At 45.4% G+C, this 21,535-nt stretch overlaps 1 protein-coding gene across 1 annotated transcript in view; it reads right to left on the bottom strand.

The window, feature by feature from the left end:
• Nucleotides 1-277: 277 nt before the first annotated feature.
• RSRC1 (arginine and serine rich coiled-coil 1) overlaps nt 278-21,535 on the bottom strand; it is a 170,664-nt gene continuing 149,406 nt past the window's right edge. The window contains exons 9-11 of the mRNA XM_067301560.1: nt 2,859-2,965; nt 1,717-1,863; nt 278-524 (exon numbers count right to left, since the gene is read on the bottom strand). Of these exons, the coding sequence (XP_067157661.1) occupies nt 432-524; nt 1,717-1,863; nt 2,859-2,965 (347 nt within the window). The 3' untranslated portion in view covers nt 278-431. The remainder of the gene's footprint in view (nt 525-1,716; nt 1,864-2,858; nt 2,966-21,535) is intronic.

Below are 21,535 nucleotides of genomic sequence, written 5' to 3'. Positions count from 1 at the left end.
CCTGAATCCTTCCTCAGCTGCAAAAGATCTAATGGCCCAGGGTGGTATCATCTGCACTCCTGTTCCAGCACTGGTAAATCTGAACTTTCTTGGACAGTCTTACTTTTTCACTTATCTGTCTACATGGATATATATTTTTTTGATGGGGCTGTCAAGGCTTTTGCACACAAGAGAAATTCAGTACAAAAAAAGCAAATTACACTGCCATGATAGCCTTCCCTTCCATAGCAGGTAGCTTAGCGATACAAGTAACCCAGCAATGAATTAGGAAAAAAAATTGAGGATAAAACATTTTTGTTTATTCAGATGAAATACTTATTCTCTGTACAACTCACTGAGTATTAAAATCCCCTGAAAAGAGAAAAATAAATTTAATGGTAGGATTTCTTGGCATCACAGAGAGTTTCTGTAGGATGTTCACAGCAGTTCACTCAGGCCACTGGACTGCCCATGAGCCTTTCCTGCCGAAGTGCAATCAGCCTCTGAAACCACTTTTCTTCTGCTTCTGCCTTCTCGATAAACAGCTGTCGGGAGAGTGGGGAGGAGAAAAGTAGGCACAACTCCATTAACTTTATCTGGATTTGTTATAATCTCATGAAATATGTGTCAACTATTTCAATGCTAAGAAAAGCACAGCCGCATAAGGGTGTTAAAACAAAAAGCTGATATAAATACAGCAGTAAAGGTTGAGACTTTAATCATTTGAAAGTCAAGAAACTGTAACTTAAGTCTCCTACTGAAACAGCAAGTTTGTCATATTACGCAGGTCTTCCATCTTCAGTAGCCATATTCATTATTCAAAACTTATATTAGTTTACTGTAAGTCATTTTACCATGCTAATTAAAAAAAAAAAACTACCGTGAATACTCTTTATTTCCAATTAAATGTCCACAAAGGAATTTGCATAAGTTTAACTACATTGATTTAAAAATCACGTCTTTAAAAAGCCTGTCATATAGTTAAAGGTTTAGAATTTGGTAAAGTATGGTTAAGTTCTGAGTCCTCCATCAGCTTTCAAACAACACAAACCAAAAGCGTTTTTCCTTGAACTTTTTTAAAATTTCCCTGCATTAAATTAGTATGCTACTTCATTCTAAAATGTGTATGTAACTCTAAAACGACATCACTTTTTAACAGAGCTTAATGTTTTGACTGGATAAAAGAATAGGATTGTATATTTTTTCTCATTTTACATTGTATAACTGGAAATAGAGCTTAGAAACAAAAAAGTTTATCCTGTGGTTTACAATGATCAAACAACTTCTCAGCATAATTTCTCCTATGAAAATCCTAAAGCAATTCATCCTGGTTTTCACTACTGGGTTTTCCCATCTAATTTTGCTAAACTGCTAAGTAATTGCTTTGCATTTCTGTTCTACAGCATTTGTTTTATTCTCCAGGTCATGTGACTGATCCAGGAGCAAAGCTTCAGCAGAAATATCAGCAGAAAAAGTTTAATTAAAAAAAAGGAAAGAAAAAAAAAGATTTTTCACTCACGTTCATTTGGCTTTTAGCCAAAAGGCTGGTAAACCTCTTCTTTTGTAATTTCTCTCTTTTGGATTATGCAAGGGGTGTGATCCTTTTTGAGCCAGTGAGAAGCTCATTAGTAAATAGTCTTCAGATCACAGATTATTTGATAAGCAACACAGCAAAAATAAGCTTTCATTCAGTGGACTGTTTTTTTCTAATGATAAAGTAAATAACAACACACTCACATTTGGATGTGCTAAGGAATTATCATCTTGATATTTGATAGCAGTAGGAATGTGGGCAGCTGCTGTTTCTTTTTCAGTAGCAGGTGCATCAACAGTTCCCGCTCCTACAGTTACAGGTTCGTATTTTAGTTCAGTAGGTTCTGTTGACTAAAAAGAAAGAAATACAGCTGGGTATTACTGTGCGTTAACACGGCTGCTCCTTGGACTCCGAGGCATGGCAGTACCTTAACTCGGTGTTAGCCTTCTTCGCATTGCGGCATATGCCCACTAAAGGCTCCTTGTGCAAATACTCCTCCAAACGTTTAGCGGGAACTGCCTGGACACAGACTGATGCCCAGGCTAAACATACACAGAGAAGCAGACGGCATTGCCAAAGGGAGCAAAGGGAGCAAACAGAGCAATCTGCAGCCTTGCAAAACTGTAGCTTTGGTTTTTGGATTGCTTTCTTAAGAAGCTGCATGAACTTCTTGAAGACTTCTGAAAAGACAGTAATGTGTATGTTCTTGGGGAAACATAACAGGGATGATTTAAAACATTTCCCTGTCAATTGGAAAAAACAAACCAAAGCTTTGCTTGCATTCTTCCAAAGACAAAAGTGTCTGGGTTCTCTTAGAAGTCTCAGTGGCCAAAATACAGATGATACAGATAAAATTTTGAAACCTGGATGCCTGAAGTTAGTTTCGTGGAAAGCTGTCTGAAAACCACGCCATTTATTTCAGTGAGTAAATATGGCTTTAAAGTCTGGCTTCAGTTAAGCAGAAAATTAAAAATCCTGATCTCTACTTTTAATTACAATGTAAATGTATGATTACCTTTGCATTTTAATTATTCTGCTTTCCCTTAAAAACACTTCATGATTTTATATGATTTTAAAAGAATCTTAAACAATCTGAATTGCCAAACGTGGTTAGAACATACTGTCAAAGCAGTTGATTTTGTTGAAATTTCTCACACATCTAAACACGTTCTTCCTTGACCACCACATCAAGCATTTCGGAGAATCGTTGTCTGAACGCTGACTCCAACAGGGGGATTTAGAACTGTCGACACTGATGCTTTCATCAGTGGCAACTATACTAATAGTGCATCTTCCACCTGACTTTGAAAGGATTATGCACAAAGAAAGGATATCGAAAACTTACCTTTTTGACTTCTTTACTTGATCTGAATGTCTGTGGAACAAAGGAGTCACTTTCAATAGCTTCAATTTCTTTTACTCGTTTGACTTGCTCTACTAGGGTAGCTTGGTCTACAAAAAGAAGGTGTAATGTCAGTATACATTAGTGTAAGCCTATGATAAATGCTATGTCTAAGCAATACCTTGAATATATTTTACAACTTAGGAACCATATAGCAGAAAAAAAAATTGTAATGCAAGTTAAAATACTCTGTTACAGCTTCTTAAAACAAGCTAAGTGATTAGTTCTGTATTAACAGTTACATCATGAAATGAATTTGGCAAAAAACTTAGAATTTTCTGAATTATATTTTTTGTATTATACTTGGTAATAAAACATCCATAAGGTATAGATACTGTATGTTGTGTGCCAATATGTTTCTTAGGTGACTAAGTGGAGAAAGCTATGGGAATTGCAGCTGTTATAATCAAACGTGCAACATTGCTTCTTTATTGTATTCTGAGGTCTTATATAATGCATGCACATTTCACAAGATACCCGTGTAGCCCAGGATGAGATTTTATGTTGAGGAAAAGAATGTAGCTCCAGGTGATGTTTTAGTGAAAAACAGTAGTTAAGTAAAACTTAGTAAAAGTGACATTAAACACAACTCGGGTATTGTCAGGTATGTTTTGTAAGTTTATTTCATCGTTCAATGGGATGATCTTCTGGACAGATTAGACTGGTAGGAAACCAAACGTTCTTCGTAATGTAAGATTCTAAATAGCCTAGCAGAAATTCACACTTTTTATCGAGTTACTGATGAATGATGGTGAAGTTTCATATTATAGCTAAGTTGATCTACTAGCCAGCAGTGCCAAAGGGATGGTCCAGCTTCTCCTCTCTCTCCCATGCCTGTCATGCAGTCCGGCTTTACTCCTTTCGGCAAAAGCTGGTGATTAAATCGGCTTACTTGTAACACGAAACCTCATACTTACGCCACAGTTCAACAAAACAGTAAATCATCTCTGAAATTCTGCTGCCAGACTTCCAGTGCTGCATCGACATGATGCGCAGCGCTGATCTGTATGAACTCTCTTCTGGTTCAAATTTGTTTTTAAACCGTTTTGTACTGGCAGAGCAGATATCGTATGTCTGCACCATCTAAAGTTCAGAGATCAGATGCTGTCTATCGTCCAACAGCTTTCAGTAAAAACTCTGATTATTGTTCTGGATAATTGAAAGAAAGTGCATATATGTCTGCCTCTGCCTTACGTAGATCAGTTCTGTATGGCTGAGCGATCTGCTAGTGTGGAGACCAGTTTATTAGTCACAGAACCTTAAGCTATAGAGTAAAAAGGAGATTGCCAAGAAAATGGGGAAAAAGCAGTGTAGGATAAAACAGGGCTATTTGTTCAGATACCTGAAGTTTGATGGAAAATTTCATAAATAGATGAGTAATTTTAACAGTAATTTAACAGTAATTTAAACAAATTTTAAAAAAGTATTTGTAGAGTGTGTGTGTGTATAAAACATTAAATTTCTTGTTCTAAAGAAATCAAAGAATATTTAAAATCAGGAAAAGAGCTTGCAGACCAAAACAGTTTGCAGAATTATTCAGAAACTCGGGAGTACCAAATTCTGTGTATACAAAATTCTAAATCTAGATGCATGTAGATATACACATATGCTGCAAAATGCTTTTAATTTTGCCTGAGAAAAAATGAATGTAATTTACAGCTTTCTAGAATGACTAACCACTGAAAACTCATTTCGGACTTTTAATGACAACTAAGTGGAGCTTCAGATGAGCACACAAATTCATGACAGCTCTGAAATATTCCTGGAATGGACATGCCGACACGAATTTAACAAGCCCTTATTCAAAATCCCGGGTAAAACGGGTTGTTCATTATAGTACATTTGATAAAAAAGTACTTGCTTTACTGCCTGTTTCATTTTCTGCATCTTCAGATTCACAGCTCAGTTAATCTTCCTCACCTGCTGTATCTAACGGCAGTGACCGGCAAACCTGGGATTTCTACCTCATTCTTCCGACTCTGTGCTTTCCTTTACAATTGTAACCCCCTTCTCCCCCATCTCATTTCCTTCTGAATGCCGCTTGTTTTACACACGGGTACGCTGGGGCCGACGTGAAATGCTGGAGGCGCCGTGTGAGAGAGTAGGAGACGGAAAATAGATAAGGGAGACGAGGCGGGGAGAAAGAAATGCAACTTTCAGGCAGCAAACAAGAAGATACCTTGCTGGTTAAAAATAATTTGAGAGTACAGTTTAGCCTGTATGGATGTGAAGAACTGAAAAATCAGGGACATGCCAACTATTTTTGAATATGTTGAATGCGTGTAAAGTCAAATACACTGACTGCCGAGTCTGGATAACTACTTAAAGCACTGTAACTGCTTCGGATAAAGAATCACGCGCAACATTTTAGTAATTTCACTGAGGCTGAGCGTGGGGTTTGTACCACTGTAGGAAATAACGCAGGAAGCCGAGCGATACCCCCCCCTCCCTGAGGGAAGAACGCCCGTCTACGGGCCACAGCGGTGCAAGGTACCGTCGGTTAAAAAGGGGACGCCGGAGCGAGCGGTGATAACGGGGAGGGACGTGGTCCTGGGGCCCGGAGCCGGGCTCCCCGTGGCCTCAGCCCGGCGGGGGACAGCGCCCAAGTACCCATCTCGGCCCGATCCTTCGGGATTTAGAGGGAAAAAATCCCTCGCTGACAATTCAGCGTGTGGTCAACAGCTCTGCTGGATCGCTGCGAAAGACTCCTGGCTTTCAGGAGGTTCTGTCCCGAAAGCAGCCCCCGGGAAGAGCCCCTGGGAAGTAGGAAAACACATATAGCAGCGCCCTGGCGGAGAGAGGAGCTCATCACGCGCCGAGCCCTCAGGGACCTCTGCTCCGCGGGCTAATACAGGAACGAAAGCGCCCTGGGTAGTCACGGAATTAAAGCTAGACACCAGAGAAAGGCAGCTGAATGTAGATTTAAAACCAGCTGCTCAGCTCTTATTACCTGTTGTAAGCTCCCAGCCTGCTACAGGATTTTACGTGAATCACACGCAAGCCTATAGGAATGACAAGTCATTAAGAGAGACGAAAATCACTGAATGTTTTTAGAATTACATCAGTGACATTAACTTGGGGAAAATGGACTGGAGGAAGCATAACCCATTAGCGCATGGTATTTTTGACAAACACATTATTGGTAGATAAAATGACTTCCATATGTTGTTTGTCAGATGTCAGTAGAAAGGATATGTATTTCATAGTAAAATCAAAAATAATGGAGTCAGAAAGCTAAGAGGCTACAGACAAAAAAAAATCGATACTAACTCATTGCACAGCAAGTCTTTTCACTGTGTTACAGCGAAAAAAAATAAACTTAATACTGTATTAGGGCTTGTTGAGGCCTTTTCTTTTTTCTTTTTTCTTTTTTTTTTTTATAAATAGGCTATCCTATCTGCAGTAAAAATTACGGTTAAACTGATTTTTCCGAGATATTTTCTGCTGACAATAAAGCGTGAAAAGCGGAGGGCCGGACCGAGGGGCAGGAGCAGGAGCGGCCCCGGCCCCGGCCCCGGCAGCGGCGCCCGCGGTCGCCAGGGGGCGCTGCGCCCCCGGGGAAGCCGCCGCGGGGCGGGGGCGGGGGGGGGGGCGCGCACACATCCACACACACACATATATATATATATATTTATATTTATATATATTTATTTATTTATAAGCTCTGCGTACAAGGTTCCGTGTGCTTGCTCGTTAGCGACACGGCTGTTGATGGCTCCTGCTAGGAATTTACTGAAATGAAACGTTAAACGACTAACGTCGTCTCGTGGACGACCCCTTAAACGGGCTCAAATCAAAGAAACGTCTATTTTGAGCATTCTCCCTGTAATCCTCAGGTGTGAATTTACAGTGGTAACCGGATTCGCTGCTAATCTATAAACCCGACGATGAAAATGAACCAGGCCCTTTAACTAAGGGAGCTTTTCTTCAAGCATCTCTAACTGAAGAGTCACATCCATGAAATAAAAAACCTAAAACACTCCTCAGAATTTATCTTGCTTCACATTTCACTAATTATTTTACATTTAAAACAATATAATTGGTCAACTTAATTGACCCATTTAACGTATTACACATTTTAAATAATATGCTCTGAAATACTTGCAGAAAAGTTTCTATTTTTTCTGCTCCTTTGCTTATGAGTTGAGAATTAAAAGAAGAAAAAGCAGATCGATACCAGACTAAATAAACCAAGGAAAGAAGGAAGCATCTCCCCCTTCTTCCAGGTTCACTTACAGCTGCTTAGGCGGTACCGGTAACAACTGTAGACTTTTCCAACATACTGTAATTTTCACATGCACAGCGCTTTTTCATTGCTTGCTGGCTTTTCCTTGGCTGCGCAAACCAGCATATTCAAAGAAACGTGACGTTTTAATCTAGACGATTTGGAGCAGGAGAGACAAAAAAACGACACGGTGTTGGGACGTTTTTGTCTTTCACAGCGAATAACACCGAAGTATTTTTACTAAATAAAACAACGGCATAGCAGCCTGCGAGAAAATCCGGCAGGACTGGGGGGATTTCTCCTTCCCAGGTGTCTCCGGCGGGCCGAAGGGATGGAGGCGGCTGCCCTTCCCCGGCCCTCCCGGCTCCGCCAGAGCGGCGCAGGGGCCGAGGGGAGCGCGGGGCCGGCGGCGAGCGCCCGCTCCCGCCTCGTCCCCCGCGCCACCTCCAGCACGGGAAACGGCAGCTTGAAGTCGCGACGAAACTGGCTCGCCACCTCTAGCGCTTCCAGATCTCCTCAGATACAATAAACTGCCCAATAAAGCGCCACTGGAACAATTCCCCGTTCCTATCTGTTAAGGTTTCCAAGTAAAGAAGGAACTTTTCCCACCCAAATTTGCAGAAACTAGGAAGCAGACTCCAAAACGAGCAACTGTGGCCCAAGAAAGTTCTTACTGTCGATTCCTATTCTTCAACTTCAGCTTATAAAGAATCTAATATTTATAGTTGATTCTTATAATAAATTATAACCTAGCTTTCGTATTATTTTTAAGCAAGTCTAGACACTAACACCTTTTACTTTAAAAATAATCAAAATATCGGGGATAAAACCCCAAGAACTCGAATAAGAGACACCACGGGAAACTTCACGAAGGGAGTTTTGAAATTCAGGCACACGCGGATGGGGAACGTTCGGGTCTGTCCCGTAGGTGCCCGCGAGACCCGCACGCAAGCCGACGTCCCTGCCGCCGCTTTCGCAGGCACGCTGGCTCGTACGTCCCCGCCGTTTCGGATACTTTAAAAAATACTCCGGGAAAAGGTCAAAGGTGGCTAATAAAGCGGTAGGAAACAACCCCAAAACGCTTAAAACTGTTGAATGTTTTCCTTGTCTTAATAGAGAGGGGAAAAGAGACCCCAGGTGACGAGGGCAGAGCAGAGGCTCCGGCTTTGGAGCCGGCGGCCCTGGAGGAGGTTGGTGGCCCCGGAGGAGGCCGGTGGCCCTGGAGGAGGCCGGTGGCCGGGGGCGGCCGGTGGCCGCCAGCGCGGGGCGCACCGCATTTGTCACTGCGGCTAATGTCGGAGCTACGCAGCAGCTCTTTTCTCAGCACACAAAGCAAGATATGTAATTCAATGCTCAATTTACCCTTGTCTCGTAGGAGATTTTTCCCCGCTAATTGATAGAAATTAAGCCATTAATCAAGCCACTAGCCATCATTCAAACCGGGGAAGATGAATACAAACTTTCATCATAACCACCTTCCCCATTTTAGTGTTCATTAGCATTAATTTTTAATGCAATTATGCTATTCTTTTACGCTGAGCTCATAAATTACTGCTCTTTTGTTGCTCGCTGGCCTTGTAAAATCCAAGGTAATGCTTTGTGCTCTGATCTTAAAGGCAATTACTGGGTTCTTCTATCTTTTATATATCTGCATCCCAAATAACCTCTATATTGTATGTACAGACTGATGAGTGTATATATTACATATGTGTATAATATATAACAATTTGTCCATATTAAACTTGGACACGTATCTATTATACACATTCACATAAATAAAAGTATTTCCATGCCTAGCTACACCCAGTTAGGTGCAGGGATGCAACGGCGCAGGAACAAGGAACCAAAGTCCTCCCGTACGAGAACGGAGCGGCGTCATGCCGTGGACGCTCGGGAGGAGACGGGTGTATAAAACCCAACGGTGAAGACGACACCGGCGCGGGGGCGACGCGGGACGCGGGCGAGGGCCCCTTCCCGCGCGGGGAGCACGACGGCGCAGCGGCAGCTCTGCGAGCGCCGAGTCTTTCGTACGGACCCTTCTTCGACAGCTGAGGACGGCGATGGCCCCTGCCCAGCGATCAGCTCTCTACGGCACGTTAAATATAGCACTCGGTCACATCACCAGAGCCATGCAGGGCACGCAACGGCATTTACTGCACGTGCATTCCCAGTTCTGGGGTATTATACGTTGACACATGGTGCCGTTATGAGGCTTAGGGCCGATAAACAGTAACTTGCGTGTTTTTATCTCAGTCCCTGCAGCGATTCTCCGTAACATGTCAGGAGAAACGCGTGGGAGCTGGAACCCCTTCTGGTGACCCTCAAACACCAAACATGATTGAAGTGGCTAAATGAAAAATGAAACGTAGATTAGCAAAATCGTTGGGTTTTTTGGTTTTGGGTTTTCTTTTTATTACTTTTTCCAGTTCTTCACTAGGCCAGATCTTTAGCTGGCACATGAAATATTACAATTTATTCCAGCTAACATCTGCCCAGCGCCAATAAAATACATATATTTAAAATCACATTTCAACCAGACCTTAGCCAGCACAAACAAGAAAGTTCTCAGTGAAGCCTGAACCTCATCCCACATCTCCTCCTGGTCTCTCAAGTAAATCCTCGTCTGAAACGCGGTAGCTTCGCACGCGAGATCGGCACAACTGCCGCGATCAACGTCCACGACACGGAGGTCCGGACGCGAACACGGATGCGACTGCCAGGTGGAAACTGCAGCCAACCCGAATTTCACAGGAATTTGTTTCGCCGTTCGGACCCTCCCGCTTGTCCCCCGTCTATCCACCGCCCCGACGGAGCTCGCAGCAGAGTTTCTCGAAGCCAAGCCAAGCAAGCCGGCAGCAAGGAAGGGGTCTCCGAGCGGGCTCCGGCCGCACGCCCCAGCCGAAGGCGACACCAGAACTGCGCGGGCTTCTCCAGCCGTTTCTCTCTAATGCGTGGCAGACGACGCATCAGAGTGTGAGATACCAAAGATACGTTAGCCAGACTTTGGGAGACGCCTTGCACAGCCAGTGATTAACTTAAGCCCATACCGACGCACCTCGCAGGCCGTCCGTCGCCCAGGGCTTTCTTTTAGCAGATGCTAAGCTGCCGGGCAGCAATCCTTGCAGCAGGGATCACCTCGCCCGTCCTGCTACGAGACCCCGACCAAGGTTGCCTGCGAGTCTGGCAAGCCTGAAACACCCGGGTTGAAGTCGCCCGTGCCTGGACCGCGCTTCGGCTCCCGCATGGTCTTGCCCAGCTGCTCCAGCCGCTCACGGAGATCCAGTTACGCTGCCTTGCTTTGCCCGGGCTAATAACATCGGCCAGCTCGATTTTAAAAATTCAATTACTGCGAATTCACTTTACCCGTGAAAATCCACCTTCGTTTGGTCAAACCGTAACACCTGAAAACACACCCCCTTGGCTCCCGCTTTATCAGGGTTTGTGATTTTTAGCGCAGCCCCCCGCCAGCGCCGTCCGCGCTCCGGCTCTGCCCAAGCCGCCGTGCCTGCTGCCGCACGGGCCGGGACGCGCAGCCTGCCCGGAAGCGCAACCCCCCGGGGCTTCCTTGAAGGCCCCGGAGCAGCCCCCGAGGAAATGCAAAACGCTGCTTCTAAAACAGGGTTTGACTAGCTACGGTGAAGCATGGAGCTGCAGAGCGAATAACGGGGATGCAAAATAATTCGTGCTTCCTATTAACCAAAGACTGTCCAACTAAAGGAATAGCGACCGAGGCAGAGATCCTGCGGAAAACTTGCAATCACGTCCAAAAAAAAAAAAAAAGAAAAAGCTTAATTCTGTTTTTTTCCCCTAACTTCCAAGGGTTTGATTTGTTCCAGTGCGTGCTGCCGCCCACGGCCCCCGTCGCCTCGCAGCCTAACGGGAGGAGCGTGCTGACGGCTGCCGGCCGGCCGGGAGGCGCTGGAGGGCCCATCCAAGACATTAAAAAAGAAAACTCCCCTAGGGATCGGGGCTCGATGCCGGTGGCGGCGGCGGCACCCGGCTCCTTCGCTCCGCGCTGCCCAGCCCTGTTCGCACCCGTTGCATCCGCCGGCTTAATACGTTTTTTCAGGGATTTCTCGCATTTCAGCACTGCCTTTCCATTCATCTCCACTTCTCCCCTTGTAATTTTTTTTTCTGCTATGTTAAATATATTTTTGTTTCAAACACGAAAGGAACCGATGATGGGGAGGCAAACGCGATGTTGTGTTTCATTACTGGAGGGAGCCTACGCGTGAGGTGGTTTTACTGTCAGAAAGCAGGTCTGGGAATTTTGCCATGTTAAATCACAGGACCACAGAACCAGGAGTGGGGTAATTCCTTAATGCTTCAACGCGAAGGAAAGAAAACATAACTCAATTAAAATATATGCTTTGGGGAATTTTCTGGCACTCTGTATACCTGGGAAAACTGCCACCTACCCTGACCTTGCTGTTATAATTGCCTATGTCATCTTTAAATGTCATTAAATAGTCTGTATTTCACTCATCCTACATATTCACTGAGCGTGTGCGTTTTTTTCTTTTACCTTCTCTACCGACCTTTGTTCAGTGGACAAAAATACTCAATAAAATGAATGACACAATTTTCTTGCAACTACTTTTGAGAATAGTAATGTAGATTTAAAAATTGTATCTAGCAAACATTTAGATGCTTGATGCTTTGGCCATAAGTCTTTCCTTTGAATTCAGCGTGATGACTTATGCATGAACCTAACCAAATGCATATGTTTCTGCAGGATTACGGCCGACATCAAAAAGATGGGACTTTTCTGGCTGCAAACAATGAATTAATTTAAAATCCATTTAACCGTTTTTTATGTAAGCTGAGCAAGGTACCAAACTTCTTCTCTAAGTACCCTGTTTAGCACAATGCCGTACATAAAATTAGACTAGTTATAACATCCTTACTGATGAATTGACGCTTTTTAACTATTTCGTAGCGCTTCCCTAAGAAGTGCGTTCCTTAAAACTAAATAGCTAAAAGAGCCGACTGATCTTAAACGATATACAGCTTTCAAGAAACGCCTCTTTAGCATACCGATAGTTTTTCAACCATAATTTTTCGCGAACGTCGAGAGCGCGAAGCGCAGCCCGGCCAGGACCAGGGCAGAAGCTGCTGAGACCCGTCTCCACCGCGCTGGGAGACGCCGGCAGCGGCCGCGTGCCGCGCTGCTGATTACTCGCTCGGTGTAATTCAATAGCTACATCGAATGCATTGCATAGCACATGCCTCTAAGTGAAAATTATCTTTAAAGGGAGTTTTTCCCCTCAGCGTGGCTCTGAGCAGGTTCAAGCTCAAGCGGAGGCCGGGCTGGCGGGGCAGGTGGGTCCCCGACGCGAGGCAGGCAGCCGGCGCCCAGCGTCTCCGAGGGCGTTTGCCGGCGGATCACAAATTCCCTATTTCAGACACCCCAAAACACGGACTGGAAAACAACGATCCTGCGTTTATAGCCCCTAAGTCAATTATTTTCAGAATCTCGTAGTTTGCTAATCATACACTGTTTTAAGCTAAAAAAGCAAATACAGCGTGCCTTTCCGGAATGAGAGAGGTGCCACGTTCCTGGGTCACCTCCGACTTCATCGCTCCGAGACCAAACCGCCCCCAAGAAGGCCGGGTTTCGCATCCAAAACAGCCGCGGAAGTGAAAGTCCACTACAAACGCACCAAGCCCTTATGAAAGTGTTTCTGGCAGCGATCACGTAATAGTTTTTGACTGCATTGATTCCTCGCTGGCAATGCTCAGCTCAGCCTTGCAAATGCATCAGCGGTGTAATGAGGAGCTATTAAGTCCATCGATTTTCTGATTTCAATTGATAGCTAACAGGCCAAAGCTACACATCAATATTTGCGTAACTAATACCCCAGAGCTAACAATTTTGACAAATGAAAACCTCAATAGACCAAACAGTGCAAATTAATGGAAATTTAAAGACCAAACCTCAGAATTTAAGTGAAATACTTAGCGAATGAATAAATAAGCCTCAGATTTCTGGAGAATTGTTTTTTTTGTTATAGAGGAAAAAATAAATAAATAGACCATCACCGAAGTGTATTATTCCACAGCACGGCAAACTGGAGCGTTCACCAGTAGAGGAACTGCAACCTTGAGTTGTTGGTTCTTAAAAAATGACTTTTTCAACATTAACCTTGTTGGATAATTTGCTAAATCAAGAAAAAAATACATGCTCACCATGACAGCATATACGCTTCTCCAAATAGCAAATTTTTGTATATTATTATCAACTGCAAAGCAGTGTCTCCCCCTGCCAGAGGCTTCTTTTTTAATTTATTTTCTATTTTTTTTTAGTAAAATTGCATGAATCTCAAAAGGAAACAGTAAAAATGGAGATTTATAGCATTCCCCTGCATAGGATGGATTTTCGTGTCTCGGTGGTTGATAAGCCGAAGGAGTGACACGGCAGAGGGGGACGAGGACTACGCGGGAAGGCTGGAAAGGGGCCGTGCACAGAGCTCGGCGCCCCGGCACGACGCTGGGGTCCAGCACCGTCTCCTCCGCGGCGAGCACGACGCGACAGGTTCGCAGGGAAACGCGCCTCCCGCGAGCCCCGCGCCGAGAGGACGTGAATCCAAAACCCAAAATAAGCCCATCCCTTCCACTGCCCTTTGCAGGTCCCGTTTCCTGCACCTCCACCCATCCTCTTGGTGTGCAGTCCAAGCTGCTCACGGTTGGCCAACGTCCTTCCGGACACACAACACCAAAACTGAGTAATTTTAACCTCCGCTGCTTCCCTTCAGCGCTGCCAGCTGCCTGCCGCCCTCGGCCCGGCACGAAGCATCCCGGCCGGGCAGCGACACTTCGCCGCCTTCTGCTTTCCCGAGAACTTCCCAGCCGCAGCGACAGCTCCTTCACGGAGACCCTGGTGAGACCCAGGACACCTTCAAGGCTGCCCAGCTCCGGAGCCAGGCGGCAGCCAAGCCCGCGCTGGCACGCGCATTCCCAAGGGAAGGGCCGTTTCCGCCGCCGTGGAAGAGATGGGCTCCAGCGCCCGTCTCCGTCCTCTCCGCGACGCTGCAGCGCTGCTCCTGGCGGCGGCCCCTGCCCGCGGTTTATTCCGCGCTCCTCTTCGTGCACCGTTGTTCATTTTTCCCTTTTGGAAGCAGCTTTTCAATACGTAGCTATAAATTTTTTTTTAAATGATCGAAGTCAGATAACTAATTACGTGATTGCTTTACAGTCCCATTACCTTAACTGATGCTGCTCTCAGGCTTATCCTTTAGCACAAGCAAATGCCATAAAGAAGTCAGTAAAATACACAGCATTAATGAAGTACGCCAGCGACTTCTATTTTTCAGGTGTCTTAAATTTTGAAGAAAGTTTCCAGACTTCTAATTTGTAAAAATAGCCATAAATTGCCCTGTGAGAGCGCCAAGGAGTTTATCTGTATTTTCACTTTTAGAATAGAAGTAGGTAAAAACTGAATATTTGATGGTCTTCTACCATTGGCTTGTATGAGTGAAAACATCTTTTCAAAGACAGCAGCAGTGCCAACTTGTAATCTAAAAATCAGGCTTTGAAATGAAGTACTTTTTAACATAACGCTGATGAATGCACTGATTTACAATACATATCCATAATAGAGAGCGTTCTTCTTTTGGGAGTAGAAGGGAAGGGAAGATAACTTGCTACTTTTTAGGTAAGGTTTTAACAGTACGCTAGCTCTGACCTGCTTAAGCTTTACAGATGTAAAAGTAGAGCTTTAATTATACCTGCTATAATTATTAAAATAAGATTTAATGATTAAAATACTAGTTTTAAAATAATATTAATATTTACGTACGTCTTGTTGATTCTGTATCTCTTTTAAAGGGATCCCATGTATTAATGTGGGTCATTCAGAAGAAAATTAATCTGATTTACCCCTCCAAAAAAAAAGTATGGAAACGGGCAAATGTTGCTTCGTATTTTAACACAGAAGCAAAGCAAAAAACTTCCACAGATGATATAAGGGAAGTTTTTTCTAATCTACTTTTCCTTCCAATAAAGGCGCATTGCAATTTCCCTTTAGCCCTCCACAAGCCTCGCACGCCTTTTTTCCTGTTCCATGGGTTTGCAGCGAATGTATGGAACAAAGCCAAATTGCAGAAGCGCGCTCAGGGATAAAAACAAAACCTGCCTCTTTGCACCTGAAGCATTTCTGTCCCGACATTGCACAAAAGCGGCGATATTTCAAGGAGCGCCGTTTCGCTGCTTTGGGGCCAGCACGGCCGGGGCTGCAGGACCTGCCGCTCCCTCGCACAGAGTTCAAACTTTTGGGACGACGAGGGAAGATTTGCAAAGTTAAGAATCTTGACGATGGTCCGAGCACTTCCTATTAAATTCCACGTGCAAAGCAGGGAGAGCGCTGTTTTTCACCTTTGGTTTTCTTCAAAAGCGGGGTTCTGCAGGGCGCCCGTGCCGGCGGGACACCAGCCGAAGCCCGTTCCCCGCCAGCTCGAGCCTGTTTTCTGCTCGGGAAACCCCCGTTCTGGGTCCCGCTTCCCACGCCGACGCGGACGGCAGCCGGGCAGGAGGCGCGCGCGGCGTTTTGGGGACGGGCCGGCGCTCTGGACGTTCCGTGTCCTCGCCGAGGCGGCCAGGGACCTCTCCGGGTCACTCGAGCCCCCGGCTCATTTCCGCAGCGCCCGAGCCGGAGAGCAGCCTTTAAGGGCTGCACGGTTTCCTCGACAAACTGCCGCTCCGGCTATCGTATTTGCTCTAGTCCCTTCACAACTTCATCTTCCCAGCGATGTTTCATACCCGCAAGTGAAACCCCCCGTCCCGTCCTTGCGAGAACGTCCAGTTTGAGGCAAAAGAGGGCGATTCCGGTGGAGGCTTCACCGCCGCCGCGATGCTCCTGCCGCTCACCCGCCGCCCGCACGGTCTGCAGCCCCCCTCCCGGCCTCAGCCAAAACTGACCGAAATACTCCCAAAATAACGACAGTAGACACCAGTCGACCCTTGTTTCTCCTGAAAACCCTCCCAGAGGTCTTTTCAGACTTCTACTTAACCATGTATACGCGATGCCAGCTGCTCTCCCCCAGCTCACGCGGACTGGCGCGAAGGGCAGCAGCCCCCCGTCGTGTCCCTACGTGCGGCCACGGGGTTAGACGCGAAGGTAGCAAATATTTAAATAGGACAAATTTTGCAAAGGCCTCACCGCCCTCACGGCGCGGCTTCCCGCAGCTGACTCTCTGCTCAGCAAGGGAGAGCTTACACCCGAAGCACGGTGCAACCTCTGCAAGCCAGCCGCGCCGGCCAGCCCCGGGCCTCCGTCGCCGGGCCCTCAGCAAGGCGCAAGGCATTTCTGCCGTAACTACACAAAACTTCACATTTTTATATTATCCTTGATTTGTTTCTGCTTACTTTTAATTATAAAGCGTCAATAAAAAGATTAAACGCACACACAAAAAGATCACAGTGTGCGCCAGATGCTGACCCGTCCTCCGGAGACCGGCAGCGCAACGCCAGGTGTTGTGTCAGCCTAATGAAGCAACAGCCGCACGCCGGGGACACCGAGGGTGCAGCGGCAGAGGCTTGCGCACGCTTTGCTTAAAACCTGCCATTATGAAGGCAAAACGGGAAAGACTGGAAAACACAATTTATATAAGAGAGTAAAAAAAATTATTCACAATAAGAATAAAACAGGTTTTTTTGCAAATGCTTTAATTATTCATTTTTCAAAGTTGCATCATAAAATCTTCTGCAGTTACAATACTGTGAGCAGTTAAATAATTCCACATAAATACAGCATAACACTTAAGCTGAACTGCCCAACACATGCTGCAATAATTAAGGAACATTTCTATATCTGAACTAAAGTACAGATTGCATTTCTTTCACGATATGCATACTACATAATTTGGAGGCTTAACAGACCGAGTTCAGGTCATTGCCACAACAACGAACTTCACTAAAATTTACTGAACATAAAACTATGACCTAAGGCAGTAACTAATGAACTTAAGGGCATCTTAATATATTTCCGTATCACTGAGTAAAGCACTTTAACTTATTACAGCTACATGGCCTGACCTCAGGCAATCGAATCTTTTTGTAGCAGATTCAACCAATGTTTTTAATATCAATTACAGCAAGGTATAATCTTTTCACTTTTGCTAAAGAAGCGTTAAGTAAAACAGCATGCACCCTGCATGGCTTTGCCGTGGATAGACTCCGGGTTGGATTCTCTACGCGAGAAAGCTTTTCCAGCAGGTTAGAGGTAAGTATAAAACCAGGACTTGTAGTCTGGAGTACGTGGAGTGTTTATAACTAAGGAAGCAGCCCGCTCCCGCCGGCGGCTCGTTTGAAACAGCACAGGCCAAGCATTTGATGCTTTCAATATCTAATTAAACTGTCTTATCCAGGAAAATAGCTGGTCATTCACACTGTAGAGTAAAAAATGAGTTATGCGTAGAAGACTCTTTCTTTTGAATTTCTAATATTAATACTAAGGGAAGCTAAAAATGGTGGAACGAGAGAGTTCCAGCCCAAAACGTAGTTCTGAGACCAGGAAACCCGCGGGGCTGATTGAGGACAAGAATCCGGACTCTGCCTCCGTGCTAAAGCTTTAGTCAAACTAAACCGCTGCCTCCAAATGCAAATTTCGAAGCACTGAAAATCTGGACTCAATACTAGAACTTGGGCCCATCGCTTCCATGGAAAGCGCTTTGATACATTTTCCCTGCAGTTTCCGCTGATGATTTAAACCTCGGCAGCTTTCCCGTCCCTTCCGCTCCCGCACAGCGGCCTCCCACTGGTGCTGCCCGCCCCGGCTCGGGGCTAAAGGCCGGAGGGTGGTTGGGAAGGTGTCGAGGCTCTTCCCAGACTAACCCACGTATGCACAAGTTAGCTTTCTTTAAGTTTTTTTTAACTAGATTTACATTTCTACTTGACATGAAACAAAAAGATAGGAGAAAAGTTTTTAAAACAAACTATTGCGTGCACTGATAGATACCCTATTTTATCTAAATCCATAAAATAAACTGTTTTAAAAATCTACTTAGGCTACGGCAGTACATGGTATCGGTTCTGTAAAGCACAATTTTCCTGCTCTGATTTAAATCCTGTTAATCCGCATATTCCAAAACAAAGCCGTAAAACACAGACTGCAGTCTACAGCACGATTGCTGTGCGAATGCTTCAGAAAAAAACCAATCTTTTTCAGACTTCTTATTTTCCAATGTCAGGTTAAAGCTGCAATAAAGGTATCACTAAAGTAGCATGCATATTCCAGTAAAATCTGTGAACAAAACATCAAAGACTCGTTTTATTTCTCTTTTTAAAGGGCAATTCTCTGCTCACACCAACCGCTTCAGTGCTGTTCCTGTTTGTATTCCCTCATTCCTCCTGCCCACGTGGGCTTCATTTCCAAGCCTATTCAAAATGATGTTTTCCAAGCATGTGCCACATGACTTGTTCATATAAATGGAGCAAATTAAACTGTCTCCACATATATCCTATCACATTTGTAGTCCTGATTTCTCTCCTTAACACGTGGCCAAGACACCGTATTATCTGCCTGCAGAGGTTGACCTCAGGATATTAGATTCTGCCACATAGCTCTCTTGTACTAAACCGAGGGGAAACACTTAATCACCCCTGCCTTTTCAGGAAAAAATCAACTTTAAATTTGCCATGATGAAAAATCAATAAACCAGTAATTGCTTGGCTTATCATTGCGTGGAGGAACAAATTGGGAAGCGAAGCTTAGCGTCCACACAGATTTCAGTGAAACACAGAGTTTCAGGATCACTAAGCCAGAAAAGGGAAAGGTCTCAGAGTGATAATTAAATCTACTCATGCTGATTTTCTGCCAAATTTATTTCCCTGGAGTATATAAAAATGTTTCACTGCTTACTAGCTAGGCATAACTAATCAATTCAGCGTTGGGCCAACACACATGAGAAAAAAAATGCAAATGCCAGAACGAAGGCACCAGGCTCAGAGACGCCCCAGCGCGAGCGCTGCACTCGCATTGATTTATTTATTGATGGATTGCACAAGAACAAACCCTATTTAGCTGCATTCTGAAAAACTTCTTTGCCCTGTTATCTGATCCAAACCTTCCCACACACGAATCTGTTATGGGCAAAACACTGCCGGAGGTCTAGGAGGTTTAGCAGCTTCCCCAGTTTCAACCCTCCACACAATTGTAGAAATAATTTTGTTTTTAACTAAAAATTTTGTAATATTATTATGCATGGTATAGTAAGACAAACAATCCAAGCATCTTGCAGTAGCACCATCCACGTATCTCACGGAGTATCGAAGGGAAGCGTTTCCCTCTTGCAGCACACTGCATGCATTATTTCGGCTATCGCTATTACGCGTTTCAGCTACTTTGAATTTGACTTGCCAGGCCGAGAGTTGCAACCCAGTTTGACAGGGAAATCCCCTGCGGATTTCGATGTCATCTTCAGCCAGCACCAAGCGGTAACGAGTGCGCAAAACCAAAATGGGGAACGTGCTCCGTTGAAAACGCTCGTGCCAGAGCAGCGCCTTTTTCATTAACAGGCCTAATCCCACGCAGCAAATTAGCGGAGCTCCAGTGGAAGCGCAAACGTAACCAAACAGAAGAATTCAGGTGGGGATGGGGAGCCTCTTCGCTCTTGCTTTGTTTTTTGGTTACAACCAATGATTTTGCGTGCGCGTCCTTCAGCCGGCCGCAGAGACGATGGCAATCGCAACGCGCGGAGCCGCTGCTCTGCAGCGCGCGGGGGGACAGCGAGCGCCGTGGCCGCTTGGGCTCGTGCCAGCCCGCGCCAGCCCATCTCGGTGCCGGACATCCAACATCTAACCGCACGCGCGGTCTGGCAACCAGACTGCAAGGAAAGGAACGGCAAGAGCCTTTCCTGGGGGGCGGGGGGGAGACCGCGCGGTTTGCACGCGCGGAGGGAGGGCTGCTTCATTTGCACCGCGGCAGCAAAGCTAAACTCTCCGCCAGGAAGGGTTAGTAACTCTAATTTAATTTAAAAAAAACGCCTTTGACAACGGTTCACAGCAGTTTGTTGACAAATCCACAGCTATTTCGGGCAACCGCTTCTGTTTGAGCGGGGACGGAAAGGCCAAGGACCACAGCTGGCACCGACTGCCAAGAGCCGGGGCAGCTTTTGTACCTGCGGCGTTCCGCAGGGCAGCTACACGACTGCATTATCGAAATTTCAACCAAAAGGGTTCGGGAGCCCAGGCAGGGAATCGCTATGGAGAATTAAGCACGTAATAAAATAGCTATGAGAATTCAAAAATCAGTCAGAATGGTTTTTTCACTTTTTTCAGTTATGCAATAACTTAGTCTAATGACGATTTCCTGATCAAATATTTAATTTCTTCCCGCTGTAAAAGAGCAAAAAGCTTAAAAAAAAAAAGCAAACCTTATTCCATCTGAAGTGCGTGAAATAATTGCACACTTTCTGTGCAAAGAATGAGGCAGACGGGACTAAGGCGGGAAGCCGGAGACGGCACAGAGCCGGGGGTGCCCGAGAGGGGCACAGGCACGGCAAGCCCAGCCCCGCCACGTCCCTCCCAAAAACTAACCCCGGGGGGGGGGGAGCGAGAACCATGATAAGCACCAAAAAGCAGCTTTTGCAGGCAAAAGGGCCCACGGCGCCCGGCGGAGGGACGCTGCGTGCACAGGGCAGAGACGGGAGAGGGAACGCGCTCTACCATAGCTACCACCGTTAATGCAAGCGGGATAAACGACTTATTCATAAAAACATATCAGAAATAAAAACCACATAAGATCGGTGCTTTCCATGCTGCATTCTGATGTCTCTGGATATCTTGCATGGACTTGGTATGCTTAAACACTTGTTAAACAATTTAATAATTCCAGGGAAAATAAAACCAAATTTCTCAGATAAATTGATGACTTTCTTTAACAAACTTCCCTTCGGGGCACCTTTTCTATCTGTTTCAGAACACTAATGTCAGATCCTTGCGACCTTCCCGAAGACACTGCGGGCCAGTTTTCACAGTGCGTGTTAAGGAATGGAAAAACAGCTTCCCACCTGTTTTCACTGTAAATTACCATTGTTTCTAGTTCACGAACCAACTGTTTTTTCCTTCACTTTTTTTTTTTCCTTACTGATAGATGTTGATATTATTCCACTAACCTGACATTTGCAAAATCGTCTTGGAAGCCCTGAGAACTGACAGCTTTAAAAATGTGCGTTTTCCCAGCAGAGGAGACACCAAAGCCAGCTTGAAGCGTTTTGAGGCGGCGACGACGACGACGACGTTTCACCAAGTCGTTCTCCCGGCTGCAGAGGTTCGAGCGGCCGTGCTGCCGGCCGCCCGGCTCTCCCAGCTCGTCGCTCGGGAAATCAGCCGTACGCGGAGTCTTGCAGGAGACGCAAAGCTTTAACGCAGCAGCGCTTGTAACTTAATTTTGAGAGAC

The sequence above is a fragment of the Apteryx mantelli genome, chromosome 9 (genome assembly GCF_036417845.1).
Source record: "Apteryx mantelli isolate bAptMan1 chromosome 9, bAptMan1.hap1, whole genome shotgun sequence".
Lineage (NCBI taxonomy): Eukaryota > Metazoa > Chordata > Aves > Apterygiformes > Apterygidae > Apteryx > Apteryx mantelli.
This window is presented reverse-complemented; position numbering and strand designations above follow the sequence as displayed.